This window comes from Fistularia commersonii, chromosome 21 (genome assembly GCF_037954325.1).
Source record: "Fistularia commersonii isolate RoL2024-O1a breed Wild chromosome 21, RoL_Fcom_v1.0, whole genome shotgun sequence".
Classification (NCBI taxonomy): Eukaryota; Metazoa; Chordata; class Actinopteri; order Syngnathiformes; family Fistulariidae; genus Fistularia; species Fistularia commersonii.
The window spans coordinates 5,254,573-5,266,379 of record NC_141304.1 but is presented as its reverse complement, the minus strand read 5'-3'; the positions used below and the strand labels follow the sequence as shown (position 1 = coordinate 5,266,379).

At 38.9% G+C, this 11,807-nt stretch overlaps 1 protein-coding gene across 1 annotated transcript; it reads right to left on the bottom strand.

Annotated features, from left to right (window-relative positions):
- Positions 1–3,830: 3,830 nt before the first annotated feature.
- gata1a (GATA binding protein 1a) lies at positions 3,831–8,595 on the bottom strand. The gene is made up of 6 exons (XM_086168409.1): positions 8,476–8,595; positions 6,477–6,705; positions 5,890–6,384; positions 5,330–5,475; positions 5,109–5,234; positions 3,831–4,526 (listed from the first exon to the last, which is right to left on the bottom strand). The coding sequence occupies exons 2-6, from the start codon at positions 6,688–6,690 to the stop codon at positions 4,239–4,241; spliced, it is 1,269 nt and encodes a 422-aa protein (XP_086024535.1). The 5' UTR covers positions 6,691–6,705; positions 8,476–8,595; the 3' UTR covers positions 3,831–4,238.
- Positions 8,596–11,807: the final 3,212 nt, after the last annotated feature.

The following is an 11,807-nucleotide window of genomic DNA, read 5'->3' as shown; positions in this document are numbered from 1 at the left end:
GGCACCCTGTCATGTGCTTTTTCCAGGTCTATAATAATGCAATGTAGCTCTGTCCTTCTCTGTACTTCTCTATTAGCATTACTGCATCTGTAGTACTCTTCCTAGGCATGGAGCCATACTGCTGTTCACAAATGCTGACATCTGCTCTCAGTCTAGTTTCCACTACTCTTTCCCATAACTTTATTGTATGGCTCATCAACTTTATCCCTCTATACCATGCCACAATTCTGCACACCCGCTTTATTCTTAAAAATGGGCACCATCACACTTCTCCATTCCTCAGACACCTACGCACTCTCTATAATCCTGTTACTGCTGCCTCTTCTCGACACCTCCACAGGTATATCACCAGGACCAACTGCCTTTCCACTCTTCATCCTCTTCAATGCTGTCCTCACTTCACTCTTACTTTTCTCTGCTGCTTTGTGGTCTTCAATTTTCATCTCTTTTACCATTCCCACCCTTTATTTTTCCTCATTCACCAGCTCTTCAAAGTACTCTTTCCATTTTCCCATCACTCTTCTAGCATCTGTCAATACATTTCCCTCTCTATCCGCAATCACCTGGACATTCTGAACATCCTTTCCATCTCTATCTCTCTGTTTTGCGAATCTGTAAAAATCATTCTCTAATTCAAGCTTGCCCTAACCACCCACAGCCTTTCTTAACTCCTCCCTGAAACCCATACAGCACTCTTAGCTTCCACCACTTTGTCCTCTGCGCTGCATTTGTCCTCTTGATCTTCCTTGTCACCAGTCATCCTACAAACCACCATCCTATGTTGTCTGGCTACACTCTCACCCACAACTACTTTGCAGTCACTTAGCTCTTACAGGTTACCTCGTCCATATAAGATATGGTCTACCTGTGTGCTTTTACCTCTGCTCTTAAGTTACCCTATGTTCTTGTCTTTTCTGAAAAAAGTGTTCACTATAGCCATTTCCATCTTTTTTGCAAAATCTACCACCTCTCATCTGGGGATATTCTGCATCCTTTCATATAACTAATTTCAGAACTTCTCCTTTTTCTCTCTTTCCTCTAACTGTTGTTAGTGGCATAGCCACCAACAACATTGAGCATCACACCTTCAATTTTCAATTTCCAGTTTCAGACTCATAAGTCTATCTGACATTCTTTCTACCTCCAAAACATTTCTAACAAACTCCTCCTTCAAGATAACTCCTACACCATCTGTCTTCCTGTCAGTACCATGATAGTTAAAGCCTGCTCCTAAGCTTCTGGCCTTACTACCTTTCCACCTGGTCTCCTGGACACACAGTATATCCACTTCCCTTCTCTGCATCATGTCACATTTTTTTCTGTCACAGTCCAGATATTCAAAGTCCCTACTCTTAGTCTCAGACTCGTGCCTTTCCTTTTCTCTCTCTGCTTTCGACCACGCCTTCCTCATCTCCTTCTTTGACCCACAGTAGCCCAATTTCCACTGGTACCCTGCAGGCCATCGGTACCAATGGCGGTCATTGTTAACCAGGGCCTCGACTGATCCGGTGTGAGATTATTAGGTTTGAGTCGCATGTTTGGTTTTGGCAAACGCTTTATGCCGGATGCCTTTCCTGATATAATTTTCTTTATTTATGCGTGCTTGGGAGACACTGGCTTGTGCCACTGTGAGGCTGCATTTGACTGAACAAATTCAGCAATATTCACAATTCCATCCGTATGAAGGACATGGGAGATTATGAATGGAGAGAAAGAGGACATGAAATTAATTGGTTAGATGGAGAAAGATAATTGTGGTGACTCCTGAGGGGAGTGAGCCAAAAAGAAGACACACACACACACGCGCGCGCGCGCGCGCGCGCGCACACACACACACACACACACATGCACACACACACATTTTGTTACGCTGCTGTGACAAGAATTTCCTCAGTGGGGATCAATAAAGTTTATCTTATCTTATCTTATCTTATCTTATCTTATCTTATCTTATCTTATCTTATCTTATCTTATCTTAAGCGACACTGCTGTCCTTATTAGTACATAGGACAAGCACTTAAATGTGTTGTATAAATTTATTGCTGTCATACATCCCAACATTAATTTATCGGAAGTAATTTATGGTGGTTATTTTTTACAGATTCAAAAGTTTTGTTAATTTCATGTTTTACAAACTACAAGTTATCCACTATTCAGCCTAGAGATGGCGCCATATTTCGCAATAGGAATGTCTTGTACATATACATTATAGAAAATTAATTCTATATTCTATATTCTGTTCTAAATACTTCCTATGGAGGTCGTTTAACTTGACAACTATACGTTTAATTTTTAATTAATGTTTTTCTATAATGTTTTAGACTATGACCAACTATAACACTATAATCTGTGTATAATGTGTGTGTGTGTGTGTGTGTGTGTGTGTGTGTGTGCTTGTACACAGTTTGCTGAAACAAAAACAAATCAGTTCAATCTTCTGATATTCCTATGCGCCTTTGTTGGTTATAACACACTGATACATACTTATATAAAATGATACAACATCGATCCTTCTGTGTGGTGAGGCCCTCAAGGGGCACAAAGGAAGGATTGCACTTGTGTAAATGTTCAGCAGCTAGAGACATGAAATGTCTGTGGTGCCCCTAAATGACTAACTGGGTGTGTGAGTTGTGGGGGGTGCCAGCAGCAGGTGACTAGTTTGGGGTCTGTGGTCTCAGCGATAACTTATCAGTCAGTCACCAGTTCTGAGTGAGCAACCCCAGCCCTGCTACTGGCACGAACTCATCCTTACAGTCTGTGGAATGGTGAAATATATTGTCATTGTGAAGTGGTCTCAATGAGGTCATAGAGAAATATTCACAATTTTTCTGTTGTTATATTTTGATAATTATCCTCGATATAGATAATGTTGATTAGAGGTTATGCATTTGCTAAAGAGTAGTTCAAAGAGGCGTTTTCCCTGAACAATATTAATCACAGGGGTCAAGCAGATGTCAAATAACATATAATCTTGATACAGCAACATGTGGCCATATTTAGATTTAATGGACGGCATAGTATGAATGCAGTGGTTAGCGCTTTGGCCTCACAGCACAAAGGACCATGGTTTAATTCCTGCAGTGGGCCTTTATTGTGGAGTTTGTATGTTCTCCCTGTATCTGCTAGGGTTCTCCGATTTCCCCCCACAGTCCAAAAACATGCATGGGGTTTATTGGAATAAATTGGAAACATTGCCCACATTTGTGAATGGTTGTCTGCCTCTATAAGTGACCGTGCTATCGACGCCTCTCACCCAATGACAGCTGGAATGGGCTCCAGCATCCCTCTGACCCCAAGTGCAGGAACAGCAGTAGATAATGGATGGATTATGAAATGCTGTTAAGATGAACAACCTGAAGGAAGTTAACTTTTTGTTTTCCAATCCAGGTTCCTTTTTTCATCAACTATCTAGGTTTTAGTTTTTAGTCAAACATCAACAAACATGTCATTAAATATTAATCACTAATTTTTACTTCTTACTGAATTAGTTTTTGGCCATAACCAATGCTTGACCTTATTATGCAGAACACACATGTCAACAACTGATGGGTAATATGATTCAAACCTCAGCCCCGTTGCTCACAAACAGGTTTAAAAACAAAATCAGGCTTAAGTACTGCCTTTCTTTCCAACATTCGTCACCTCTGCAGAATTTGCATAAACAGCAATGTACAATTACCATGTCAAAGCGGAGGATTGTCTCTACAAAGAGGCTATTGTACCTGAGAAAAGGAGTACAATCAAATTAATGATGAGAATAAACTGCCATCTCTTCACTGAAATAAATAGGTTGATTCAGAGGAAAAGGGCCTTAAAAAGAAAACCATGTCTAGTAGTAAATATATTTTATTTTTTCCCCACACTTTCAATGTCATGGTTAACATCAACACAAAATAGACAAAATTAAAATCCACATTATCATTTTACATAATGAATAATAGAAAAAGGATTTTGGACATAGATGACTGTCAAATTAATTTTGATTGCACTTACATCGATGTATGTCTACAAGTGCAGCAACTCCAAGTTGAGTTGTTCTATTTCAAACACACTCGTTATCAAAATAATATCTACAAAATTGGTGTTCCTTACCTAAAGTACAGTGAAAACAAACCTCCTTTCTGTGTAAAAACAAATGTACAAAACCACACACAAAAAAATAGTAAGTGAGCTAGTGATTTCTAAATGTATGTAACATTTATTGTAAAGCATTATGTTTTCTTTCATTATCTGTGATGTCACACGAGTGTTGGCACCATGCTGGTGTTTAGGTGGTGTGTGTAGGGTAAGGTGGCAGAGGGATGCAGGGGTGGTGGTGTCGAGATGAGGTGGGGGGTTTGACTGTACGGCAGAAGAGTCCCTGGTGCAAGGGAGAAGGGCCCGCTGTTGTTGTCCAGGGATGGGATTTGAGGTATGTCTGAGAAGGTCTCCGGCATGGCAGCTTTTTTGATTTTCTTGTTCTTGTTGGACACTTTTCTGTTGCGAGTTTGAATGCCATCTTTCTTCATGGTGAGGGGACGGTTGACCTAGGAGGACATGCGTTCAATTAAAAAAAAAACCAACAACTTTTATTATATAGAGACATTGTGGACATTTAAAAAATGTAAAAGTTAGGGAGAAGTCATAAAAAAACAGCAATAAATCTCCCTCAATTACCATCAAGGAAACCATCAAAGATATTGAGGTTCTCAAATCTCTAGTATACTGATTTTTGATTCAAGACCTTGATGACACAAAGCCTGGTGCCGAATGACTTCAAGATAAAGCAAACAGTGAAAGTGTCAAAACAAAACATAACAAAAAAATGTTTTTTTTTCACAACCCAATAATTATGGAATAAACTTGAGTGTAAAATAAAAAAATTAAAACTTCTGTTTGTACTCATTTGATGATCAACAGCACAACGTTGGGACTACATAAGGTCAGCAAGGTAAATCTTAGAAACCCTTCTTCCAGGAGTCAAAATGTCAGTGACTTCATATTGCACTGTTTGTCAGCTTCATAATGTATATTCTCAAATATATGTGCCACTACTCTGTAGAGCCTCAATGTATTGTTAATCCCCTATGTAAAACAGCAATACAACAGGTTAATTACAGCAGACTCACATTGTGAAGTTTGAAGTAGAGTCCGCAGGCATTACACACAGGTTCCCCATTAGCATTGCGTCTCCAAAGTGTCGTTGTGCTTGTGTGACAATTGGCGCACAGCGTGCCTGCCCGTTTGCTGACAATCTGGAAAACAGGTAGATCATGCATCTCAGCAAAGGAGGGAATTAGGGAGATTTTCTCCTTTTTGAAGGCAATTTTTCACTCTCAGGGTCCATTACCAGTCTCTTCTTGGGCCGGATCAGCGGTCTGTTCTGGCCGTTCATCTTGTGATACAGTCCGCAGGCGTTGCACAGGTAGTGGCCTGTACCGTCCCTGCGCCACAGAGGGGTAGCAGTGGCCCCACAGTTCACACACTCTCGGGCCTCTGTTGAAAATAAGGTAGACGTACTTAGATATTTGAAGAGTCAAACTGAAACCTTTTAGTGAATGCTTCATGAGGAGGATGAGGAGTCCACATGTGTCAATAACTGATGATGTGACATTAACTGTGGACTATCTTCCATTAATGAAATTAATGTAATCAAATAAATACGAGATATTATTGTTTCATTTGGATCACTGGACCTTTGTCAATGGATTCTGTTGGAATTTATTTGGTAAACTTTCACATTTTTAGATCAGAGAAAGCATATCCTAATCCCCAGGCAGTTAAAAGCTGAAACCAAAAGCTGTTTTGAAATTTGAATTTTACATTTTTAGCATTTGTTAACGTTTTTTTTTTTTTTTTTCCAGGAACATGCACAAAATGATTTGCAAAAATGATGCATGCATTTCTCACCTGGAGTGGATATTCGCATCTTGTTGCGGAGTTTGGGGGAGTAGGAAGGGCTGACCCACGTCCCCGGGCTGGAGTAGAGACCAGGTGAGCTGTAGTCATGCGGCATGTATGAACTGTAGGGGCTCAGCATGTGTGGGTGAGTGTGGGATGAGGATGTGTATCCAACTGCAGGAGTGAGATTCAAAAAACTGGCACATGATCCCATACCCCCCAGGGGGCTCATGCGCTCTGCCTTGAGGGTCTCCTGTAGCCGAGGACTATCCCTGTCCTCTCTGCTTGGAGAGGAGTATTCGTCTCTGGGGGTGGCGAGGGATGATGTGACGCCAGGTTGAAAAAGGGAGGTGGAGGTGTGTGAGGGAAGAGTGGTTTTGGTCAGAGGGCTGGTGGTCCAGGTGGAGGCGGCAGTGCTGTAGGTTGAGCTCAGGGAGTGTCCGCCCGTTACGTCCAGCAGCTGCAGGTTGCTGATGAGACTCGGGGATGGAAATACTTGGCGAACTTTACATGGAAAAACAGAAAAGGTGAATCAGCTTCAGCTCTCAAACTTGTTTTTGCAAAAGACACAGATTTTAAATGCTTCGGTGACTGACCCGCTGTGTGTCTGTAGCCGGACGGGGCTCGATTGTGGGTCGAGCTGGAGAAAAGTGAGGGTAGGTTGCTGAAGTCTGTGTCTTGGCTGGGAAAGAAGGCCTCTCCTTCCTCTCCCGGAGGCAGAAGGCTGGACTCAGAAGAGAAAGCAGCCAGAGGATCTGAGCTGAGAAGAGCTGGAGAAACCCAGTGGGATGGCTCTGAGGAATCATCCATGCTGAGTTGGAAAACCTTGTCAGGAAATATCAATCAATCAATCAATCAATCAAATATTCATTCATATGGTGTCTTTCAAACAAATAAAAATACAATTTTGTTTTGAAGCTGACTGGTTAAAGTACCAGGAAAAGAATCGTGGTTAAAAAAACAATGTTAAATTATTGAAGATACAAGCAATGAAAAGACAGAATAAACAAGGTAAGATGTACATTACATCAAAATGAATAGATGTCATTTAAACATTTTAAGATATTACAACTGATCGTAGGAGTCAGTTACCAACAAGTAAATTATGTCAAAACAAATAGATAAGAAATAGTAACAAATAACAAATAAATAAATGAGATAGAGAAATAATTTAAAATAAACTAAAAGAAAAGAGAGAAAAAAAATCATGAAAGCCATGCTTAATACATGCAAATTAATCAACCTCAGTCAGTATTCTGGGAGGCCTTTCAAACATCTTAAATTTACGCAGCATCATGGAATAATTTTGTTTCCGACTTTGTGGAATAATTTAGTCTTGTAGTAACAGCATTTTTAGATCTAAGTTAGAAAATAGTTAATCTAGTGAGGAGAGTTGATCTTCTGTACTTTGCTGTCAGAAAAGCACCCCGATTCCAGCCCGTATCTGAGCTGCATGATTTACTTTCAACAAGACAAAATTTTTTTATTAGAGGAAAAAAAAATCAACTAATTTATCAACAGCAAAATCTCTCAACACCAGAATTATTCAAACTTCCTCCTTTAGAGTCCTCATTTGTCTGGTGCTGAAAGTAGAATTAAAAATAAATGGGTCTGTGACTGCGTTGTGCAGCCACTGATCGAACGGTTACGAGTTGCCTCTACGTAGATGAGTTAAAAGAATGAAAACTTATTACCTTGGCGATTGGAATAAGGCTGAGCAAGCAGCACTATAATCCTAATACCAAACGAAATGCTTTAGTTTGGTCAATATTCTACGGTTTTCCTTGTTTTCCAGGAACCAAAAAAAATTTGTCACTGCAAATAACGTTCCTCCCCCGTCTGGTCTTTGGTATCCATTAAAAACAAAATGAATGCTCAAAACCATCTTAGAAAAAGCAATCAATTAATAAATTATGGCACTGCAATGACAACACAGGGCCACTCTCACTCCCTATCTGTAGAGGAAGAATAAGAGGCCAAAGTGTGAAATAAAGTCTGAGAAAATCTGATCTAAATATAACCAATACGACTGTTACACCACCCTAATCTCATCTGATTAATAGAAATTGGTTTGGCTAGAAATGTGCCAATGTAAAACACAATGGAGTGAGACCGAAATATAACCAGGAAGAGATGAAACGAAAGCAGTCTGCTATTATCACATTAATATTTTTTTAGCTTAACAACAAACCATATTGGATTTTACCGGTGTTTGTAATTAACCTGCAATTTCATCTTTGACCTAACTGCAGTACTTATGAGTAGATATTTATTTTGCAGGTTATTGCGGGTTAATTCAATCATAAATGTAAAATGCAGAGTAATGAAAGCTAATATTTTCCTCAATATAAAAAAGGAGAAAAAAACATTGAATAAAATATGTCTTCAAAAACATTATATTTAAGATTGAAGAAAAGTAGTAATTGGACGTCATGAAGCAATAAGGGGCCTGAAGGCAAAATAAACTTTTGGCTTTTTACATTTAGTACCCATAAAATGCTCTCATCAATCCATTCCTGCATGTTTTTTAATTGATTGAAATCCTGTTGTCTAGTGAAGAATGCAAGCGACAGGAGGGACAGAGGGGTCACCTACCTGAGAAGATGTGACAGATGAGCGAGGAGAGATTAGGACTACGAGGTTGGGTTTTAGGGTAAATGTGTGGAGCTGGGTGGAGGGAAGAGCGGCTTATAGGCTGATGGCTTGAAGAACAACTTCTTCCAAACAACCAGTAAAGCGCAACAAGCAGTGGGAGGGATGTCAAAGACACACCTCTTTGATTCAAATAGAGAAGTTCTATGTCTAGCAGCTAGATAAACATACCCTGAATGTAAAACGGACACTACTTTTCACCAAATGATCATTTTATTGGGAGCTTCTGGCATCTGAAGCAGGTGCAGACGATGAAGGTGACTTCTCCACACGTCACGTAGGCATGGTTCACATCTTGAATTCTTCTCTCTGAAATATTCCTGAGAACACTATTGGATCAAATTACAGCCATTATGATCTGTTACAAATGCATCATTAGTATTGTCAATTTGTATTGTAATATTTGTAGAAATACATACTTTAATAGAAGAACAAGCAGACAGTATGCAGGATGGGTGTACACAGCCCCTGATAAGGACAAGCCCGCATGAAAAAAAAAAAAATCCTCTGACAGACATTTAAACAAAACAAATATAAAATGCAAAGACTCAATTTCTTTGTTGCACAGAAAAGCTTTAGCTGGAACACAGTAATGCAAAGCGGGACGAGCACTGAAATCACGGAGAGAGATACGGTCAGGACATGAGGACAAGCACCTCACTGTCCCAGGAATTTGATAGTCAAATAGCTCCCCAACTTTCCACCCCACTTGTACATCTGCCATTTTCAGGTAAATCAGGGGAGTAAAATGGAAGTCTCGTAAAACCACGGTGCATTTCTCCCTAAAGCGGTTGAACTGAAATGTCCATTAGATGATGAAGGGCAGATAAACACCATCATACAGGACAGATTCAAATTATATGAGGATTAGTGGCAAATTTTAGTCAAAGTCGATGACTTTCTAAATTTAAGTGTCAGAATATCAGTATGGATAATATTTGAATGAGTAAATGTATTATATTGTTTTTTTAGGTGGAACTAGAAACAGACCCAATCTTGTTATTATCCAATTCAAATAATATTTTGCTGGAAAAAAGTCTGTTTTAAAAAAATGGAAACAGATTTGATGAAGCACAAACCTTATTTACAAATGAACATTTTTCCTTTTTTACACGCACACATGCATGCATGCACACACACACACGCACACACACACACACACACACACACACACACACATACACACACACACACACACATACACACATTCACCATTATTTTAACATTAATCTAACCAATTTGGGTTAAAATCCCAAAAAACAGAATTAATCATGACCTCAGCACTTCTGCTCTTCATCCCTTTATACAGTATTTTGTTTATGATTAGGAAAAATCCCCAAGAGGCTCCGTGAGGTCTTTCGTTTTGACTATGTTGACTTGTTGAAAAGAGATGATGGTTCAGTAAAATATATTCTTGCCATTATAGGAGGAGTAAACAAAAGGAGAGTGACCGAAATGAGGGGAGAACAGCCACTATATATAAAGAAAACTCTCTTTTATAAAATAAATTTTAAATGTCTTACTACATATTAAATATTAATTATGGACTATGAAAGTGCGTTATGAAATGTGAAAAAACATCCCTTTTATTACACAAGCCAGACCCTTGATGGAATTCTGGACCTTTTTGTCTCAAACTACTCTTTTTCCTGACCTCAGTCACTGAGGTCGAACCTGGTGTATAGAAAGTTTGCCATTATCTTTGTTTACCTCTCAGGTGATTCGCTAACATTGCGTGAAGATGTCAACTTTGTGTTTTACAGCTTGTCTGCGGCACGGGAAAGACATATCTTGGCTTGCTCTAAGGGTTTGCTATATCAAATGTTGTTGATGGTTATTTGGGGTGTTATCAATTTTAAGTTTGTCTCTTTTTTTTTTTGCATCTGTAAACTTCTCTGGCCACGAGTTTACATTTCATCGGAATTGGGTACAGTAGTGAGCAAGCTTAATATGATGAGATGAGGTTTGTTTGGCATTAAGAGAAAAATGGGCAGGGACGTGGCTGCTGCTGCTGCGTGAGCGAGCTGCTGAGCTCTGATAAGAGGTTATCAAGATGAGAGGAGGAGGCCAGGAATTACTGTCTTACTGTCATACAATGCCAAAGTTTTTTAACAGTAAATGAGAAGACGTGGTTTAAAATGACATTGGAATTTCTCATCGGACATCGGGAGATTTTGTTATTGGCTGAACTAAATAGGAGACTTATATTGCCATGTGTAACAAAGTATGTCAACTAGTGGTGGTTACCAGCACACTTGAGGGACCTCTTTCTCCCAGGAAACAAACTTGTATGTAGGCACTGGTCTTATCTCTGTCACACAGGGCTTGAAGGGACAAGCCTGTATCCATGTCTCTCACACACACTCACAAATACACACATACACACTCGTGAGAGTATAAGTGATCAAGTATGAGGTTGATGATTTGAAACCCATCTAATAATTTACCAAACCTGAAGAGAGGGATTTTTGTTTTGTTTAACTCCATTTGATTTCTCACGTTTATTTCAACTCTCATGTTTTAAAAATGACAATTATTGGAGGGGGACTGACTAAACTTTATACTTGCATACTGTAAAGTCATAGGCCAAGTTTCTATTGTCATAGACTAAAAGTGAAATTCAGTAAGTTATAATGATCGCAAATGTTGCAATCAAACACAAATAGAAATAATAACAGACATTGCATGCAGGATAAAAAAAAACATAGGAAAACTCAGTGAATGCAAAATGTTATATAAATTAAAATATTTATTGAGTAATTAGACCATTAATTGATTAATTAATCAATTGATTGATTGATTAATTAATTGACCATGACTGAAAGATGACTTACTAAGGTAAATTCATGGTAGCTCATGGCAAACGGGACATATTTCAAGTTTGCCATGAATATAACGGTTTAGACTTTTATTATTTCAAACCCTCTCTAAAATAAATCCAACAGGTTATTGAGGAAATACTCCCTCTTCTAACACTTTTAGCACTGTATTTGCAAACCCTTTAACTGTGAGCCATGCTTTTCTATTTTATTTGCTAATCCCCCAATCAGTATTCTGTTCATTATGGGGGCCAAGGTGAGATTGAATTGTTTTGCTCAATTTGAAATTGCGCTTTGTCAAAATTGAACTCCATTTACAATACCTTTGTAAAAAGAAATGAAATGTTCAAAGAGAGTTGTTTGGTGCGAAAGACACGCAATCTAAAAAAGAAAAAAAAAATTGGCAAGCAAGTCTATAATTTATTCCCTTCCTTAACTGTCTATTAGCTGTTTATC

Coding starts and splice junctions, on each gene's coding strand:
- gata1a (XM_086168409.1), bottom strand. CDS start 6,690: ATGGATGATTCCTCAGAGCCATCCCACTGGGTTTCTCCAGCTCTTCTC. Junction 6,385..6,476: donor CGGCTACAGACACACAGCGG/GTCAGTCACCGA, acceptor TTCCATGTAAAG/TTCGCCAAGTATTTCCATCC. Junction 4,527..5,108: donor TCTACTTCAAACTTCACAAT/GTGAGTCTGCTG, acceptor ATGTCCTCCTAG/GTCAACCGTCCCCTCACCAT.